This window comes from Talpa europaea (assembly GCF_964194135.1).
Source record: "Talpa europaea genome assembly, chromosome: 5".
NCBI classification, from domain to species: Eukaryota; Metazoa; Chordata; class Mammalia; order Eulipotyphla; family Talpidae; genus Talpa; species Talpa europaea.
Genome location: NC_140071.1, coordinates 20,895,856 through 20,917,143, shown reverse-complemented (window position 1 = coordinate 20,917,143; position 21,288 = coordinate 20,895,856). Strand labels below are relative to the sequence as shown.

The 21,288-nt window shown below is 38.5% G+C and overlaps 1 protein-coding gene across 1 annotated transcript in view; it reads left to right on the top strand.

Annotated features, from left to right (window-relative positions):
* Positions 1–21,288, top strand: part of MROH2B (maestro heat like repeat family member 2B) — a gene marked incomplete at both ends in the record, with an annotated part of 52,996 nt that overhangs the window by 2,069 nt on the left and 29,639 nt on the right. Inside the window, 16 exons of the mRNA XM_084232909.1 lie at positions 1,109–1,219; positions 2,502–2,661; positions 3,338–3,436; positions 6,188–6,342; positions 9,309–9,449; positions 10,101–10,193; positions 10,287–10,356; positions 12,010–12,123; positions 12,980–13,053; positions 14,259–14,381; positions 15,323–15,433; positions 16,979–17,135; positions 17,282–17,322; positions 17,924–18,065; positions 18,592–18,635; positions 20,522–20,629. Of these exons, the coding sequence (XP_084089035.1) occupies positions 1,109–1,219; positions 2,502–2,661; positions 3,338–3,436; positions 6,188–6,342; positions 9,309–9,449; positions 10,101–10,193; positions 10,287–10,356; positions 12,010–12,123; positions 12,980–13,053; positions 14,259–14,381; positions 15,323–15,433; positions 16,979–17,135; positions 17,282–17,322; positions 17,924–18,065; positions 18,592–18,635; positions 20,522–20,629 (1,743 nt within the window). The remainder of the gene's footprint in view (positions 1–1,108; positions 1,220–2,501; positions 2,662–3,337; positions 3,437–6,187; positions 6,343–9,308; positions 9,450–10,100; positions 10,194–10,286; positions 10,357–12,009; positions 12,124–12,979; positions 13,054–14,258; positions 14,382–15,322; positions 15,434–16,978; positions 17,136–17,281; positions 17,323–17,923; positions 18,066–18,591; positions 18,636–20,521; positions 20,630–21,288) is intronic.

Genomic DNA, 21,288 nt, shown 5'->3' with positions numbered 1-21,288 from the left:
CATAAACTTACCAAGACAGATGCAGAAAGCTGGGGTGTGGGCAAGGGGCTTGGGGGAGAGGACTTCAGACTTAACCATGTGTGCAATTTGAGGGGTCTGTGCAAATACCAAAAGGTCTCCCCTACATATATCCGTCTGCAGTTTCACAACTAGAGACTTTTTTCCTCTAGGATTTGAAGGCTTTTCTGGCTTTATTAACCTTTCATAAAGTAATAACAGCTACCCCTCACTGAACACTTATCTATTATAGAGTTAGATGCTCTCCAAACAACAGCACATCATATTATGTTCACACCTCACACCTTGATGAGGTAGGTATCACTGTTTCCATTTGACAACTGAAAAGTGGGGCATAGAGAAGTTACATGACTTGCCTAAGAACAGCAGGACTGTACGAACTCTTCTGTCTGACTCCAGAATGATGCCTCTGATCATTCAGTGTGGCTTCCCCACGAAGGACAGCATCCATATTTTTATCTCTTAATCCAGTGGTTTTCCACCTTCACTGCCTGTTAGAATTCCTTATGCAAAAGGTCCTTTCACACCTTAAACACAGGTAACGTGCCTGAGGCTGTTGGAGAATTCAGAACTTCTCTCATCTTCCAAAGCTACATAACTGTCTGAGAGATTCAGGAGAGCCTCACACCTCACATCTACTGAGTGTCCCTATCCTCTAGGTTACAGCTCTACCCAAAAGGATTCACAAGTTTCTCTTCACAAAGACACGGATGAAGCAAGGGTCTGAAAATTCCCCCTAAGATCCAGTTTCATAGCTTAGCAGCCTCTTTGTGTGTTCTTAATACCCTGTGACTCCCTGCTGGGAAGAGAAACAGTTAGGGCCTTTCCATTCTCCTGAGCATCCTGCAGTCATCCTACAATGGTGATTTTCAAGAGACTTCAATGTATCAGGTAGCCCACTCCTGCCTTCAATTAGATTTTGCCACAGAGATGTAGACAAATTCATTTTTAGAAAGAACTTTGCTTTACATATAAGCCTTTTGAACTGAGGATGCATTGTGTAGGAGAGACATAGTGCTTCTTAATGGTTTGTCCATTGGGATTTCATCTGCTCCTTCAAGTTTCTGTGTCTATCCTTATATGTTCACAGGAAGACATTTACAGTCACCTCATTTCCATTATTCAGAATACTGATATCTTGGATGATGCAATTGTCCAACGGTTTATTTATTATGCTTCTAAGGACATGAGAGATGACAATGTAAGTAAGTTTGATTCTTGATGATGAATCAGTAAGGAACCAGCAAGAGATCTTTAAGAGCTCCCACTGCCCCTGTGTAGATAGAAAGCTATAAGCATTTTCTATATCACTGCCAGGACGACAGATCACTTTCATTTGTTCTGTATGATAATTCAGATACCACTGTAGCACCCATTTTTTTATGCCTTCGCAGATCAAGAAACTGAGCAAAGTTAAGAATTACTTTAGTGCTAATATTATTCAGTTCGCTTTTACATAAGGTGATACTTGGAGGGATTTTTTTTTTTTCAAATTACCACAGCTGTCTGTTGACAGAAAACTGGAACCCAGCAGTTTTGACTCCCTTATGTACCTACTTTTCTATGTATGATATCCATTGTATCTGAAAAGTTATTTAAAGGAATAGTTTTGAGTCCCAGGATACTGCTATTTTCTTCCCAAAAGCTTATATGTTCCTGCCAAGAGCACTGACAATCTAAGATTAAGTACATGGTTTGAGATTTTGGGAGCTATTTCTGTGACTCAAACTTAGACTGTATCCATAGAGTATTTTTTCAACCTTACATCATAATGCAGCCCCTTGGTATCTTCGCTCCACAGATGAGATGAGGAATACCGGGGTTTCACCATTGTTTGGGTCTGAATTTTGGCTCTTGTCCCTAAATGCTGCAAAACAGCCTCAAATATAAGGCTCAGCTCTCTGAATTCCCAGTCTTTTGCACTCCTCAACTTAGCACTTCATTCCACCCTTATATTGTGCACTCTTTGATGTTTCTATGAGTATGTTTTTTTGTATCTTGTCTAGACCTTTGACTTTTCCTCAGCAAGAGAGTTGGTCAAATTTATCAGTTCACTTTTCCCAAAAGTAGAAATTCCCCTAAATATCTCCACTATGAAAGATAATTAGATTGGGACAATACTAAAACCCAATACTCTAGACTCAGCCCCAGTTTTCTGTCACGCTCCCCTTCAGTCTTTCAACCATAGTAACTCGTATCACTTAAACATAAAACATCAATCCTGTGTTTCCTGGTCCTATAATCAAGTAGCAAGAAAACATGTATTAACTCCAAGTTTGCAACTAGGTGTTAGAGTGCATTAAAATCACCTCTGCTCTCCCAGCTACTGAGACCTACCCTAAACTCTTCCACCTAGTTTGTAATAGCCCGTTCGCCCTCTGTCCCAAGCTAGGGGAACTTACAAATCTTATGCAAACCATCTCCTCTCTGCAGACGCACTCTGCTCTTCCTCTAGTTGTCATTATTTTCCTTTTCTTCCTCAGATGGTCCGAGAAATAAGAATGCTAGCTGGTGAGGTTTTGGTATCTCTTGCTGCACATGATTTCAACTCTGTGATGTATGAAGTACAAAGTAACTTCAGAATCCTAGAGCTACCAAATGAATTCGTTGTGCTTTCTCTGGCTGAACTGGCTACCAGCTATGGTATAGAGGGAATTCTCTCAACATTTTTCCTGGGAAACAATTGTCTAACAAATGGGAGCGAATGGCAGAAAGGAGACCATCTCTACCTTCTGCCATAATATAATATACTGGGAAAGAAACGTGGGAAGTTGTTCATGAGCATAGATGGGCCTGCTGACCTGCCATTAGTCCATGCTGCTCAGAGTTGCCTGAACTCTCCCAACTTCACAGTCCCTTTCCCTGGCTTTGTGTTTCCAGAAGCACATTTTCCACAAGTCATATTCTGCAAACCCCTCAACAAATACATGAAGGAAAGTTTTCTTACAATTTGTTTCTATACCACTTTATTTAACATATTTTTGGGTGTACCTATTAACATGCTAGGCTCTGGGGACACAGACATGTTCTTCTGGGAGCGACAGGCATTAATGAAATAATTATCCAAAAACAGCATTGTGTCTAGGTGACAGGCATAGATGGTTGTGTAGCTAATACCTTGCTTTAAGCCATCCATGCTTCAGTTCTCTTACTACATCCTGGCCATACGATGGGGAAGGGGTAGCGGAGAGTATCTTCCTACTATGCCTCATTTCCCTCCCCCCACAGCCTTGAAATGCATGTTGTTGACTTGAAGAGGAGCCCCTGGAGTCCGGGTGTGAGAAGATAACCCCTCTGTCCTCTCGTGCCCTCACTGCAGTGTCCCAGAGCATCCCCTTCATGATGATGACGCTGCTCACCATGCAGACCATGCTCAGGCTGGCCGAGGAGGAAAGGATGAAGGGAGCCTTCTGTCTCGGTGGGTATCCCTGTGATTTCCTCTGTGGTAAGACCCAGACTGTGAATTTGGCAAATGTCTGATGTTTTTCTTTGATGCTAGTCTTGTCCTTTCTAATAATAATAGCTGCCATTTGTTGAATGCCTACCACATGGAACACCCTCTGAGGGAATTATCTCTCCCAGTCCTCACAGAAATTCTTCCAGGTAAGTGCTGTTAGCTGCTTGACAGATGGGAAACCGCGTGTCATGGAAATTAGGTGCTGTTCCCAAGGTGGTGGTGACACAACCAGTTAGATGTAGAGATGGCCTTCACACCCTGCTCTGTGCTCTTTCCACTGTCTACTAACCACCTTCATTAATTGGATCATGCTTTCTCTACAATGATCTGAGGGTTTAGCCACTCTTAGTAACTGTAATTTTGGCATTTCTTTATAGTGCCACATGATTATAACAATAACAAGTTAACAATGTAATCTAAATACAAGCAGGCACAAAATTAAGGAAAATAGGTAAGCAAACTATGGTCACAATCTCTTCTACCCCCAAACTAGAACATGTCTGCACCAGTTGCGGAGAAGAGCATGCACTGAAAGTCCTAGGAAAAAGCATTTATAGAACAGTGAAAGGCTTCTTGGATGAGTCTGAAAACTTGGACTCTTGTCTCTGACCTGCCACCAAGCCTGAAGGTCACTCTGCCCATTATTTCAATCTGAGTTTCACTTGTAAAAATGCCAAGTAATGCAATTTCCAAGATCCTGCCCACCCCTAAAATCCAAACACTGTCATCTCAAATATTTGTAATATTTACAAGTCCATGTTGTCAGGAATGTCTTCTTTACCTATCAGTTTCATTTTGCCCATTTCTTTCTGTCATCAATGAAGGTAATATTTGTATCTGACAAACACTGAGAATTAATTATGTGACTGGACACTGCCTTGGGCATTTTAAGGCCATTATTTAACTTAACCTTCACAGCCACCTAATTAGGCAGGTAGTATTTTCCCTCCATCCATTGTTGAGCAAATTGAGGCCTGAAAACATTAAACAGCTCGTCTTTAGTCACACAACTAGTATGTAACAGAGCCAAAATTTGAACTATGGCAATCTGACTGAAGGATTTGAGCAACTAAGCTAAGTTAGCACAATTTTCAATGCTTTTTGCTTTCTCTATTTACTGTCCAGATAATGTTCCTGAAAATAAACATGGTATCGATTTTTATTAAACACCAATATTAATAACCAAGACAGTAAAAGGAAATAAAATCAGAAATCATAATGATGATGAATAAGGGAGTCCTCTGTCTTTGTTTATCAAGTTTTCTAAGTGTCCTTTGGTCCCATGGCAAGTTTTTATTGACTACCACTACAGAAAAGGTATAAAACTTAATCACCTTCCCTCAATCTGTTCATTGAATCACTTGACAGATAAACATTGTACTTACCACTTTCAATAACTCAAAAGGCAACACATTATTCCTTCCTCATGTTCTTTATAGACCACTGCAGGATACACACACACATGTACATATGCACACACATGCATACTCATATGCACAAAAGATTATGACAAGGTGAGCAGATGAGTATCAGAAAGAGTTTGGAGGGAAGGTGAATATGCCAGTAAGTGGCCAGCTCTACAACTAAGATATTTTGGATATTTCCCAGCAAATTCTTTGCATGTGATATAGCCTTAAGAGCATGAACTGTGAATTTTCTTTTTCATCTATTGACTCATGAGAGGTGAAGGAAAAATATTATTCCTTGTATTTGAAGAAAATATATCTGACATAATGGCCCACGTGATATTTTTTGTAAGCTCGAGAAGTTTTTTAATTGTATTGAGGTAAAACAGACACACAGAGAAATGAACAAATCAGTAGTGTATAGGTCAATGAGTTGTATAAAAGTGAACTCATTAATTTGATCACCACTCAGGGCAAGAAGTGGGATATTACTAACACTCAAGAAGTCCCCCTTCATCTTTTCCCCCAGTCATCACACAAGGGAAACCACGATCCTGACTTCTCACACCATAAATGAATTTCATGAGATGCCTACATATTTTGTTTTGTGTAGCTGTAGTTCATTTTCACTTCTGTACACTATTTCATATCTATGCTACATTTTATTTTTCCATTGGATGTGTTGGCAGATATTTGGACCTTTTTCTGTTTGAGGCTATTACAAAAGGAACAAAAGCTATTATAAACATTCTTGTACAGGATGCATATCTAATGGTTGTGTACCTAGATGTGAAATTTCTGGATCATGGAAAATGTCTATTCAAATTTGGTCTATGGTGCCAAAGTGTTTGTATCAACTTGTACCCTAACTGACATTGTATAAAAATGTAAGCAGCACTTAGTCTTGTCAAAACTCAACATTAGCTATCTTAATTTTTAATCATTCTGTATGTAGTAGTCTCAATTTGATTTTAATTTACATCTCCCTGTAGCGACATAATACATGTTCATTTGCTTACAGGTATAATAAAGTAAAAATCAAAATCAACAAGCAACTATAAACAGAGACACACTACAGGGGGGGTAGGAGGGAGTAGGATCAAAACAAGGGGGGTGGGAATTGTATGGGGACTATAACCCAGATGAAAATGTATACATCGTGCAAAAATGAAAAATGATGTAAAAAATGTATAAAATAAAAAAACTACTCTGTATTTGCTAATCATCAGTCCTCTCTTCTCAATTCATTTCATGGTCGTCCTCATCTTGATATTTTTCTCAGTCTATGGTTGTTTTTAAAATGCAGCCCTTGAGAAGTTCAGCAAGGCCATTTACAAGTATGTCAACCACTGGAGAGATTTTCCCTACCCCAAACTAGATGCCAACCGACTGTCTGACAAGATCTTCATGCTGTTCCGGTATATAATGGAAAAATGGGCCCCCACGGCCTCGCCCATGCAAGTGAGTAGGGGGTTCAGCCTGACTCAAGCTAACTCTCCTCCCTGCTGGTTGAATTTCCTCTTTTCTTTTTGACATGAAAGGTATGGGTTGAATTTTATCAAATCTTTTGTTTTACCTATTTCAAATCACTAGTCATTCTTTGAACTAATTTTTATTACCTCCTCATGATATGCCAGACATCATCCCAAGTGCCAGGGATACAGCAGGAATTAAACACAACAAAATCCCCATGGTACTGACATTCCAATCCATGTTTGGAGAGAACAAAAAATAAAATAAATTGATAAAGTAAATGCATAGGGTGTTAGCTGTTTCACATCTTACATGTCATAACCCATCTTTGGGTGAGTCAATGATTAGGCAAAACAACAGTATCTGTGAATATCACAGTGAAATAAAGGAACATCTAAAGAATGTGCTTGGCTGCCTCCAAATATTGTAATGCCTTACAGAGAATAAATTATAGAGTACATTCACATATATATAATCCCATCCTTATCTTGCATAATTGCCATAATTTTAAGTAGGCTAAATTATATCCTAGTTCGACCTTTTTATTCCCATTTTATAAAAATTGAACATTTAGCTAGTTCTGTTTCTTTACTTTAACCTTTTAAAGCATTTATTTTACTACTGCTGAAGTAGTCAAATCATTAGCAGACATGCAACTTCTGAAATAGTCTGTTGAAGTCTTTTTTTCTAGTAGAGAAAACTTCAGTACAAATTTGACGAACACTTTCCTAGCTTCCCACAGGAAGAGCTGCACAGAGTTATCAGGGCACACACAGAGAGCAGCCCTTGACTCTGTGATGAGTGCTGAATAGACTGTGACCTTGGAACTGAGCTTGCAGTCCATGAAGTCATGTACTACAGGGAAGGCATTTCCCAGAGAGGGAATGAAACATATTAAGGCACAGGCTGGAGATGGAATAACATGCACACTTGAGTGAGCCTGTGGGGGGGAGGGAAGGGAGAGAAGAAAGGGGAAATCAAAGCAAGAAGAAATGAAACCCGAAAGGTGGTTTTAGCCACATAATGAATGCTCTTGAATGCTACACAGGAAACTGGACTGCTTTTTTAAGAAATGAGAAACCACTGTGGGCTGTGGTGGAGGATATGGGTGCCTTGGTGGTGGGTGCGAAGTGGTAACATACATCTGTAGGATGTAATCCTATACCTCTGAATCATGTACAGTGCTGTAAACCAGTGTTCCTTGATTTAAACAGTGATAATAAATTGGGTAAAATAAGAGAAAGTAGGAATTATTCCTCTTCCTATGAAATGTTACTCATTAGGAGAAATAATACTTTAAAACAAAAGAAATAAGAAATCTTTGAAAGATTTTAAGCAGGGACTCGAGTGCCAAAAAAATATTCTAACATCAGTGTCAAGAATGAATAAAGTATAGGAGAAGATTAAAGCAAGAATCTCAGCTAAGAAGCTATAGAAATGTTTTAATTCATAAATGCTAAGGGGAATTTTTTAATGTCATAGCAATAATGCCGATCAGAGGGTTCAGGTGCTAGAGAGAATGTGCAAAGCTTGGCATGATTTGAATGTTTGTAATGAGGGAAATGTAGGCACCGGAGATGATTCCTACATTTCCCCCTTGAGTGATCTTGGGGCTATTAATGAGGAAAAGAAAAACAGGAAGAATACTACATTTGGGGCAGTGAAAAAAAATGGGTGTAAATTTGGACCCAGTTTTTACTTGCATGCCAATGAGATATCCAAGTGGAGATTTAAGTAGGCCTGGAGATACTTAAGATGGGAAGGAAAGCAAAAACTGAATACATGGATTGGATACCATCATTATATAAATGACAACTGAATAAGTGGTCTTGGATAGAGTTGTTCAGGAAGATTATGTAGAGTGGAAAAGTGCTAAAAATAGAGTTTGGGATCGGGGGCACTATCAATAATATAGAAGACAGCAAAGGTTGATGACCTCATGATGAAGAATGGGGACTGAGCTGCTAAAAGAGTGGGAGAACCATGTAGGATGACAACTGAGGAAGGAGAAAATTTCAAGAAGCAAAGAGAGATCTACAGCATCCATTGTTACAGTGCTCAAGAAGAAGAATCTTGAAAAGTGTGCACTGAAGGGAAATGTGCTAGAACCATTCAGCTGAAAGTCTTGAGTGAAATAAAAGGTTGTTATTATTGGCCACTAAGTTTTGAGGTGGTGATTTGCTGTATAGCAAAATTTAGCTGAAAGAAAAGAAATTCATCATACACTTTTAGATAGAAAAAGCAAAATAAAGAACTACATATACTAAAAAATGGTGTTGACTTTTAATAAATTCCAATGCATAGCAAAAAGAGTAAGTCAAGTAAATAAAAAGAATAAGTCAAATAAATAAAAAGCATGTTAAGATTATGTCAAACTATGATAAGCTATGAGTACTGTGGTACTGTTTTTTCTTACATCATGTTTATATTTTATACCCTGGAAGCTGTTCATTTTTTATGTCATTGGAACCCAGATTATAGTGAATTGATGGGTGAATAGGAGGTGGGATATGGAGATAGAATATTTTTTAGGAAACTTTGCTCTGTGGACCACTCTTTCAAGAAGCTTTGCTCTGAAGGAAAGAAAAACAGACTTGAATGGGATAAGAATAGGATCAAAGTTATATAGAATTTTTTAATACATTTTAAAAGTGACAGGAGAAGAGTGTATTAATATGAATATCAACATATAGAGGTAGATATCGATAAAAAATATAAAAACCATTACAAATATGACTCCTTCATGCATTGATGTTATTTATTTTTCTTTTGAATGGGAATGTTTTATATCATTCACTGAGCTTAACCTAAACTTTTTTAGTTTCAAAAGAAACCTTTGTCAGTTAAAAGCCATGAGGAAAGTTTTGGGGGTGTATCTAAAGCCCCTGGAATTCTGAGAAATGTACCCAAAAAACTTAATGAATTATTTAAAATGGTATTTCCTGTATCTGCAGACTTTGGCCATCATTAAGGCCCACGGCCCCACAGTGAGCCTGCTGCTTCATCGGGAAGACCTGTGTGACTATGCCCTGGACCAGGTACCCTGGCTCATGAACCAGTATAAAGAGAAAGAGATTGATTTCCACACCACTCAGGTAAGAGCCACACCCTAAAGGGACCGACTAAACAGCCAACCTGCCACCATTCTGGAGGATCGTTAAGTCCTCAGAAGCCCCAAGAAACAAGTATCTGTTTGGGCAGCTGAACTTAAATACCTCTCAGGGAATATGAGCTAGAGAAGAGGTTGGCATAGCTGGATGACAGAAACTCCAGAAAGCAATTGAGAATTTCATTTCAGGGCCTCCATGGTGGTGCAGGTGGTTGAGTGCTGCACTGTGAAGCTGTCTGCAGCCTCTGCAGCGCGGGTTCGATCCCGGCCGGCCAGGGAGAAACCCACATGGCATAGCAGACCTCTCCTGTCTCGCCCACTGCTCCCCTCAGCAGTGTATTTCATCAGTCTGCCTGTTCTGTTCCCCACTCTGTCTCTGGTGAATCCTTTCACCCTCCTCGCATCTGGCCTGTGCCCCGGTTCATGTATAAATAAAATCTTAAAAAAAAAAAAAAAGAATTTCATTTCAGGTTGCCAAGCACTGAATAAGATAAAGGGATCAGAATCACTAAAGAAAACCCATAACTACAGGAAGATTATGTGTTTGTGCTCAAAAGACATAATTATTTGCCTTCCAGAGCCTGTGATGCTGCATCATGGGCACCCACCAGCTAACCTTTGAGATCTTCCATTCTAGAGTCTAAAACAAATATTGATCGCAGCAGTCCTTTATGACGTTGACTTTCCAAAGGTCTTGAAAAAAAGCATCTTTACCCATTTACTCCACCAGGTAAGAAGACCAAGCTGTCAAGTCTGATGGTTTCTTTTGCACTCATCTTTTTGTTTTTAATATCTACTTACCTGATTCTTCCTCCTCATTCAGGTTTGCAGAGTTTCAGGGCCTCCAGTGAAGGAAAATGAAATCGAAGCTTCAAGCTGCTTCCTCATTCTAGGTAGGACCCAGCATCCAGAGGGGTTTTAATAAAAATGCCTCCAACTGGTGATGATGATGATGATGATGAAGGGTGTGAGTGCAGCTATCACATTAATTTCACAAAATGTTTCTTCAACTCATAGTTTTCTGTGCCGGTCCCTATTGTTCCTTAGAGGAGTGAGTAGTGACTAATCTTCCTAGTTTGCCTGGAAATAAAGGGGGTTACATTCCAGAAAGAGAGAACTTTCTATTTCAAAACCTTAAAAATCCCAGGCATACCTGGGATACTAACCCCTTATCGGATATATGACTTAATATTTTCTCACATCCCATAAAACACCACTTACTGTGTTGATGGTTTCCTTTGCTAAGTAGAAACTTTCTAGATTGATGTCCCACTTGATTATTTTTGATTTTTTTGTCTTTGTTTTTGGTGTCAAATCCAAAATATTGTAGCTAAGACCAATGTCAAGTGAACTCACTCCCTATGTTTTCTTCTAGGAGTTTTATGTTTACAAGTCCTATGTCTAGTTCTTTAATTTGAGTTGATTTGTGTATGATTTAATATAGGGGTCCAAATTCATTCTTTTGTATACAATAATCCAGTTTTCCCAATGCCACTTATTAAAGAGACTCTCCTTTCCTCATTGTATATCCTTGGTTTCTATGTGGAGCATTCGTTACCCATATATGCATGTGTTCCTTTCGGGCAAACCAGTCTCTGTTGGTAATCCCAAGGATAGAAAGTACTTTTTCTTTCTTGTTATGTTAGAGTCTTTAAAACGGCATCAAACCCAAAGTCATGTGTTTTTCTCCCAGTTTATCTCTTAGTATCAATTGATCTCTTAGTATCAATTCCTGGTCTTTTTCCCCCTCCTTTATTCTATCCCTGATCTTTCAGTTTTTATACCACAGTCTCTTCCATCACCTGGTTAGACTACCTAGCACAGGTGGTAGAGGAGGCACTGAGGTCCCAGGGTCAGAAAACAGAACTATGTTCTAACATAATCCCCGAGGACAGGGGACACGAGCAATCCTGTATCTCTCACCCCTGCACTCTCCCCCAAATATGCCTCATTGCATACCTTTCTATTATGTTCTAGTTCTCACCTACTGGGCCCTTCTCTTTCAGTACTTACCTCTTCTCTATGTCTTTGCCTAATTAATGGCTTTATTTTATCTTTGACAATTCCTAGTCCAAGCTGTTCTGTTCTAGTCCAGGCCTTTCCTCACTCTTTCCTGGCTGGCTGCCCTACCCCTGTAGCTCTCTAGCTCCAACCTGGTGAAACATCACTCCAGCTTCTGCCTCCATGTTCACCTGCTGTTCTCCTTGTGTCTCCTCTCCTTTTCTCTTAAAGACACCAGTCATGTTGAATTAGGACTCACCCTAATGATCTCAGCTTATTATATTTCCACTGGCAAAGAACCTAATTTCAAAATAAGGTCTTGTTCATAGGAACAGAGGTGGGTCTAGGTAAAGAAATCTCTGTTAATGACCAAACTTCCCCATTAATTTTGTGATACTAAAGAAATACGGACAAAATAAAATCTAGTTACCAAACCAATAGTGATTTTGACAATTCCTCATGGAATTCTTCCTTTTCTCATTCACAAGTATTTAATCTAAGGTGAAAATGACTTCTTATGAATCCAGTATTTCTTAAACCTGCAGCCCATTCCAACCCTGCAGACCTGATGGAATTTTTTGATGAACAAATACGAAGCCATAATGAAGTCATTCGAATGGGAATCTTGTCTTTGTTAAGATCAGCTGTCAATGCTGACGGTAAGCAATACAGATGAAGCCAGAGGTGGTTTCTTTATGTCAAGAAGAAAACAGAAGAAGCCCATGCATTCTCTAATCCTCCTCTATATCTCTGAGATGTTAGTGGAACATCATATTTAAGTAAACTCTTCCTTTTCGATTTTCTGCAATCTAGTTCTTTTAAAGTTGCATTTTTTCTTTCATGATATTTATGAATGCATCCAACTGAGATGAACAAGTATTCTACTTGATAATAGAATTTAGAATTTAAAAGATCTAATAGCTTGGTTAATGATGCAATACCCAAGAATGCACATAGTCTAGAGATTAGTATACTTAGAAAACAGCAGAATTTAATGAATAATCATGTTTATTCCAGTACACAAATCTTTTTCATGATATTGGATGCATCTTACAATTTACAGCATATTTAATTTTAATTGGCCACTCTTTATTTTTTGGTGCAATAAAAAGAATAGAGTATGGTGAAATTGATAATATCTTAGATTCAATAAAATAATGAGGATTACTTTTTGTACCACATTATAATACTTTTAAAAATTTTAGTTAACTGGAATTTACTGAAGAATCAGCAGACAAAAAATATTAAGTAGTGTCACAATTTTTTGCTGGGCTTGATAGATTGAATGCTTTGGAATCTAACATTTTAAACAAGATGAAGCTAAATGCAGTAAGGTGCAAACAAAGAAATCAACATCTATAAAGAAATGGAAAAGTGTAGGAGGGGATTGAAAACATGAAATGTCAAGAGCAAGAGTCAATAATTATGTACCATAACTAATGAGTTTTCTTCAATCCTTCAACATGCTCTGTTCCTAGTGAATCAGGATTCTCAATTTCTCCCTCTGTCTTTCAGAGCCCAGGTTGAGGGATCACATCACTTCAATCGAAAAAATAGTCAAAGTCATCATGAATGACTTCAGTCTCAAAGTAAGAAAATTAATGAGGACCTTTTGTTTGGTTGATTGTAATTTTAGGAGTTAATAAAATGGGTTTCGACTCTTTACGGATCTGCTTATGAGATTGTTATCTAAAGACCTCAGTGATCAATTCCATGTTTCAAAACATTCCATATTTTCCCAAAAGATAAACTATATCAAGGTAAAGTTCTAAAGTATGCTCAGTTCAAGGATCTCTCAGTAGAAAATAAAAATAGTTCTGCTGACAGTGTCACTGTGTTTTGCAAATAGTTTAAAAATTAATTGCTAATTATAAAGATAATATATCTTCCTCCAAAGAGTAGTAATCTCTGAATCTTATTCTTAGCACATATATCCTATTTTTTCAACTAGGGAACACTCAAAGTCTTATACGTAATAAATTGTTCAATATTTCCTGATTATGTGAGTAGAATATTCCATGTTAGAAAAAATGAAGAACATATTACAGCGACAAATTTTTCAAATTGGCAATTGCTGTATTTTTCTGTATGAAAAGCACATTTAGTGCTCATCATCAGTTATCATCAGGGAATTACAAATCAAAACCATAATGAGATATCACACCTCATGCCAGTAAAAATGATCCATAAAAAAACAAAACAAAACAAAAAAACAGAGGCAATAAATGTTGATGAGGGTGTGGAGAAAAAAGGTACCCTCATATACTGTTGGTAGGAATGTAGACTAGTTGAGACTATGGCAGCAGTATGGAGGCTTCTAAAAATAATTGAAAATAGATCTGACACATGATCCAGCAATCTCTCATTCTAAGTATCTACCAAAAGATAACAAAAGCACTAATCTGGAGGCATATATGCATTCTTATGTTCATTTCAGAAATGTTTGAATTTTAAAATTATAGCTAAGAGATTATAGATCTATAGTTCTGTGTGCTATCTTTTATTGAGGATTTTTAAACAAGGTAGTGTTATAACCCAAAGTCACCAATAAATAGTAACATATGTCTTAGGGTCTAGGGAGAAGGATTTTGGTTAAAGAGAGCCTTTTTGGTAACTGTCAAACCAAAAGCTATAAATTACTGCCTGTTCTATCTATTTATGAGATCATTCAAGTCATACTCCTTTTTGAAAAGTATCTGACTCAATGATCCATAAAAGTTAAAATAACAGCAGAACCTAATTTTCCATTCCTTCTGACATGTAAGTTGTTGCCAATACATTTTTCTTACTCTAGGTGAGAAGTTCCATCCTCCTCCTCATCCAAACCATGTGTGAAAAGTGTTACATTGAAGCTCGAGAAGGATGGCCACTGATTGATTATGTCTTTTCCCAGTTTGCAATGTCCAAGAAGAATCTGGTAAGAGGAGGGTGCCACACTGTAACAATTGCAGTTGTCTCAGTTGGGTTTTAAAAAAAAAAAAAAAATGACCGTCTCAATTCAGGAACTGATTCAGAACTTTTTAGTATTCGCAGATTTTTTTTTTTTAAGATTTATTTATTTATTTATACAAGCACTGGGTACAGTCAGAAGCGCGGGAGGGTGAGAGAATTCACCAGAGCCAGAGCAGGGAACAGAACAGGCAGACTGACGAAGTACATTGCGGAGGGGAGCAGTGGGCGCGGCAGAAGAGGTCTGCGTGCCATGTGGGACCCTTGCCGGTGGCCGGGGATCGAACTGGCGCTGCAGAGGCTGCGGGCAGCTTCGCAGTCCAGTGCTCAACCACTGCGCCACCAGGGAAGGCCCTCGCAGATGTTTCTCACTATTATCACTTCTGACTTCTAATAATACAAGGTAGGTTAAATCAGTCTTCGCTGAGGAGCAGACAACCTGGCCTCAAAAATTTGGGGTGATTTCGAGAGAGGCAGAGAAAGTGAATTTCTTTTAAAGAAGACAAAAGGCACCAATACTTGCTCCCCTAGGGTTGGCTTTCGTTGGATGAACAGGCTGGAAACCATGTACGTGAGATCTTAGTTATCTGAGCAAGTTCTTTGCAATTGAAATGATAGTCTACTCCACTGGGAAGCAGTGTCTTTGAAAATTTTTGCCAGCGAAAATGGCAAGGATCTGGTCAATATTTGCTTTTCTGCTTTAGCCAGAGGTGTGTTTTCCTGCCTATTTCTCCAGAGACATTTTAAATAAGGACGAGATGCTGGAGGCCAAGACCCCCCGGTTCCACAAGACCCTTCAGTTGAGCGACTCCATCCTCCACCCAGAGTCTAAGAATACATCCAAGTAATGCCAGAGGGGAACGACAGGAGAGGTTATTAACAGGTCACCTGTTTTATCCTTTCTTCAAGGAGAAACTGAAATCTAACTCCCTTGAGGATGAAAAGGGAGAAATATCCATCCAAGAAACCTGCCTCGAGGTCTTAAAAACACTGGACCCACTGGTGATTGGAATGCCTCAGGTGAGGGGTCTTTTGTCACCACATAAGTTACCATGATCATTTTTTAAAACCCTGCCCATTTAGAGGTGAAGAAACGAGCTGATACTCCATGTCCCACCAGCTTTCTGATGCTCTAACATGACAGTGTGTGTAGCAGTGCTCAATTTCTAATACATAGTAGTTCCTCAAAAACAGGTGTCTATTTAATTACGGGGGGAAAAAAAACTTGTATGTGGAAAGCATATGACAGACTGTGAGCACCTTTGTCATTTCTCCATTTCCCCTAACACACCTACACTTACGGATCTTATTTGTGTTGTTAAGTGTGTAGTGCCTCTACTGTGCTAAGTGTGTGGCGAATACCAAATGCTCCATATTCCTCTGGGATGGTATTGAAAGCCACTTGAGACCTGACATGATCTGACCCTCAAGGTGAGGATACTTGTGTTTTCCTTAAGCAAAACAATCTTTGGTGGCCAGGAATACATGACACAGCCAGGAGACAACCAATAGATCAATTTCAGTGGATCAGAGATTTCATCCAGGTTGGTATTTTAAGGTGTGGGTTCTTGAATTATCTGGAATATCTATTTAAATTGCAGATTTTTAAGCATTGTATCAGACCCACCCAATCAGCGTATCTGGACATGGGGTCCATGGCCATTCAAATAATTTCTACTGTCACTGATGCATTCTAAAGCTTGAGAATGTCTGATCTGAAAGTAAATGATGAAAAAGTTGTCTGGGGCCAGACTCTAATGGGCTTAGAATGCCAGATTCCTACCTTGTGGTTGATGAAAAATGAAAATTTTATGCCAGGGCCAAACATTGGAGATAATTTTAAGAAATCAGTGGCATGTCAGGGGGGTAGACTGGGAGCAAAGACCCTATTTGTGAGATCAGATGCGACTTGGGAACTATAGGATGTCATCAGAGTAGGAATGAACACAAAGCAGAGCATGAGAGATCTCACTATGAGAAAAGGCTGGACTTGTGGATTAAACATAGATGACAAGAAAAATGGGAGAGTCCAAGTTGGCATCTGGGTTTTCATTAAGGCAGGGATTGTTCAGGGAACATAAAACTTACTGAATTATGAAAATAGATGTTCCACATTTCCAGAGCAAGATCAGCACCTGAAGACCGGAGAGCAGACTGTCCCTAATCCTTTCTCATAACTCATTTGGGACAGTCCCTCTCTGGTGGTAGAATTTGGGACATTTGGGATTGTCACATTGACAAGAAGCTTACAGGCACTTGGTGAGGAAAACTAGACTTTTTGCAATGCCTAGATCAGTTCCTTACAGTGAAGAACTTTCCTGCCCTAAATTCAGGCAACAGCCAGTGGAGAAGCACTGACCGATAGTCACGACAATGTGCATCTGGGGAAAAAAGTGCACTGCAGAGATTTGACTTTGTGGTTTCATTTTGCTTTGGTCTGAAGACCAAAATAATAACATGAGAGCAAAGTACTAGATCAGAGGGAAACACAATGAGGACCAAGGAGAAATAATAAAGATAGAAAAGAATGAGCAATCTTTGCATCTTGCTCCGTGCTCTCCACAGGTGCTGTGGCCAAGAATCCTGACTTTTGTGGTACCTGCAGAATATACGGGAACTTTGGACCACCTTTTTAATATCATCAGAATTCTGATTATGGCAGAGGAGAGAAAGAGAAATAATGAGAAAAGGTCCACAGAACTTGTCATCTCTACTGGATTTGGTTTGTACATTGAAAAACGTAGCAAAATGTTCCTCTTATGGGAGACTCATTTCCAGAGGGCTCCTGCCCTTTGATGCTATGCCCAGCCCCCATCTGAAATTTTTCTAGCCCCCACAGTAATAATTAGAACTTCTTTCTCTTTCTAGTGAAACTTCCTTCACCACAACAGTTACTGGCCAGACTTCTGGTGAGTGGGTCAGGAAAACCAACGAGGGATAAGTTTGCACCTATGTAGATAATTCAGTTCCAAATAAATGCAAATAGAAGTTAGTTACTCTAAACCATAAGAAATATGAAAATGGTATAATAAATGTTCTGCTATACTAATAACATTAATGAAGATTATTATTGGCAAGATTATCTTCTCACTGTGAAATACTTGTTAAATTTAATGTATGATTTAAAATTATAGATTGACTCTGATTCATAAGTACCATTTAAACAAATTCCATGCTGAATTTTTTAAGTTTCCCTCTTTATTTTGATTCCCTTATGTATCATTTACCAAGCACTATTTTCACATGCCCTGATTAAATTAACAGACATATATTTATTTTTAGCTAATGGCTTCCATATTTTTTTTAACCTTCATCCTCAGAAGGAAACTAGGAAGGATTGTCTAAACATTAGCTTTCTATAGGATAAGTAAGAAAAATGACTATGATTATCTGTTAAAAGATTATCTCATGTAGAAATTAAGGGAATCCAGGATAATGGGGAAAAGGAAAAGGTAGGCGGACCTTTTAAATACCTCTGAAGTTGATTATCATTTTTCTTCCATCCTTCAGGTATTATCTATGCTTGCCAGTTTAGGCAAATTATGTGGGGTTGGTGCAATAGGACTTTTGAAGATAGTGCCTGAGCTTATACACCCAAAATTGGTAGACCTATGGAAAACACGAATACCTGAGCTCCTGCAGCCTCTGGAAGGTACGAGGGGATGGAATTATGTCGTTATCCAAGAAGGCAGGAAAACAAAGAATGAGGCTCCACTTCTATATATAAAGCCATTATTGCTCATTTCAGGCAATAAAAGCAATTAACTTGATGTGAAGAGTAGACAGCTGTCTTTTTTCCTTGACTCCTATGTTCTGTTACTCTACCAAACACTTGTGCTATGAGAGGATCTTATAGGGTGACACCCTAGCAGGAACTTATACTTTGCTCTGGTCTTTTCCTTGTATTTAGAAAAACTCCTTTGGTTGGTATGTTCTAAAAAGTTCTTCCTTGTTCATGTTAGAAATTAGCCAAAAGTCAAAATTTCATCATGGATTGAAGACCCTTTGTCTACGTAACTAATATTTTAAAGTCTGCCACCATAGTAAAGTTCATCTGAAATAACTCTTGCATAAGGAAAAAACTTGAAATAGCATTTCAGCATCCACAGGAGACTTAGCAAGGGAGAAATCTAGTCTTGATTTTTTTTTGCAGTTATTGCATCAATTTCTATTTCTAGGAAAGAATCCTGGTGCTGTGCTGTGGGAAGCCATGCTGCTTCAGGTAAGAATGGCTGCTACCACTCGTTGATGCTGGGTGATGAAATCAGCTAATGCTCCCCATTTTCACTAATAGAACTAGATTCTCGAGGACAATAAACAGCATTTCCTTTCTTGAGAGAAGGATTAGAATGGTAGGAGTGATCACTTAAGAGTTATGCTCTTTAAATCACAATTTGAACAATAATCTTTGGTCTTCAATTTGGTTAAGAGTTTAAGAGTTTTAAAGATTTCACTTACTAATATTATTCCCTGTCTTTCTAGCCTTTATTTACTTTTTAGTTAGTTCTGGTTTACAATACTGCATATGATTTAGAGGTACAAGTTCACGCTTCTTCAGATGTTAATACAATAGAATCTACCTCTCCTGTATTTATGCTTTTATCTCCCCCTCCCCAAAATCTCTTTTTCCATACTACCATTTTAAATTAACTTCTTACTAGGAAGAAAGGTATTTTTCTATAAAGGAAAGATAATCTTGAGTATACTTCCAGTCTTCTTTTTTTTTTAAAAGCTATCTGCATGTATTCTCTTTTCTTAAACCTTCAAGGCTGCTTAATTTCATCACTTCAAATTACCAATTGAATCAGTTTCTGTTAAGAAATGCATACAAATGCATTGGATTTGACTTTATTCTTTTCTAGCATAAAGTGGAGGAAATAATAGAGATAGAAATTGTAATGGATTTTGTTCTCCAAAAAGATGAAAACACCTTTTACACATTGTACAATGGAGAAGGACATGGGCTTACATGATTTATATGGCCCTTGCTCAAAGCCATTGGTGACCCCCTGGAATATTTAGCTATTAGAATTGACATTAGCAGAATGTACCTGTACAGCTATTTGGCTTTTCAAGACATTCAAGTTTTTATTCTAAACAAGTTCCTCTTTTGCATATAATAAAACAAACTAACATTGAAAAATGAAGTTTTCCCAAATCTATTCAAAACTTGAAAATTTTTTTAAATTCTATTTTACATATATTTGACATCATTATTCCTTTTTTTTTTTTTAAACAATGTTTGCTTTCTTTTCTCAGGTGTAGTCCCCATAGAATGTCTACTACCAGTTCACCCGTGTGCCCTCACCATAGTCCCTTGTGCTCTTCCTGCCCTTGCTTTGATCCCTCTCCCTCCCCCCATCTGCAGAATGTCTCTGATTTATAGTTGCCTGTTTATTTTTGTTTTGTTGTGTTGTGTTTTTTTTAAGATTTTTTTTTATTTATACAAGAGCTGGGGTATAGGCCAGAGGAGTGGGAGGGTGAGAGGATTCATCAGGGACAGAGTGGGGAGCAGAACAGGCAGACAGACCAAAGACACTGTTGAGGATAGCAGCGGGCTAGGCAGGAGAGGTCTGCCATGCCATGTGGCTATCTTCCTGGCCGGCTGGGAATCGAACCCACACTGCAGATGCTGCGGACATTTTCACAGCGCTATGCTCAACCCATTGCACCACCGGGGAGGCCTGTGTTGTGTTTTTGATTATTTTTTCCCCCGATCCCTCATTTGGTTCCCCTATATTCCTCCTATAAGTGAAACCACCTGATATTTTTTCTTTTAAAACTTGAAAAATTTTAATTTCAACTTGTTTCAGATTGGAGTAGTTTCTATTGTAAATATTTCAGCAGCTTTTAAGAGGAAAGGGGACAGCACTCCCACAGAGCTATGTTCATGCCCTGTGTGTCTTATTTTAATGGAATACAGAACATAACAGAATGTTGCTTTTAAAATAAACTAAGAGGAAAAGGTCCAAGGTAACCAGTTTTTCATGAAGAGGGGAATAATCTCATCTAATAATTTTTGCACTTTTAAAACATAAGGTAACAAAAAAGTACCAAGAAAGCCCATTGAACATTTTTATTTATATCTGACTTCCATTTTCTGCACAGTTGCTCAAAGAATCTTTATGGAGGATTAGTGACGTAGCTTGGACCATTCAACTGAGTCGGGATTTCACTCAGCAAATGGGCAGTTACAGTGATACCTCTGTTGAGAAGGTGGGTTTTTCAGCTAAGAGACCTTCACTTTTACTTTGTGACCTAAAGTGGCTGTTCAAGTTTCAGCTTTTTCACTGTAACCAAAAGGAAGGAAGAACCATTAGAAAAATGTTACTTTCTCTTCATCTGACATTTTGTCAAGAGTTGGTCATAGGGCTATTCCTGTCTGCAAGGAAAACTAGAAGTACAGTGCCTTCAAAATCGATACAGGCTTGAGTGATATTTAGCGGTTCTGTTCTTAAAAAAAAAGAAAAAGAATACTCTAAAGTAAAAGCAGTCCCTTGCCATAGCACTAGTGTAATATCAGCCTGTGTCTTGGTTTCCATTGGGCCAGTCTTGTGAGACTGACTACAGAAACAATCTACTGCAATTTGACAGTTTGGGCTGCACTCGGCTAGACAGGCTTCTGATCTCAAATTGTTCCACTGGGGTAGACAGGGCTGGGCTGGTCTGGGATGAGCTTAACTAGGGCTTTTAGATTTTGTTCCTTTTGATCTCTCATCTCCAAAATGATACCCCAGGCTTGCTCTCATGTTGGCGGCAATGAAACATACAAGGTCTCTTGAGGTGTAGGCTCAGAACAGGCACAAATAGCCAAAGCAATTCAGCCAACCTAGATATAAGGAATGGAGAAATAAACTCTTTTTAATGAAAGGAAC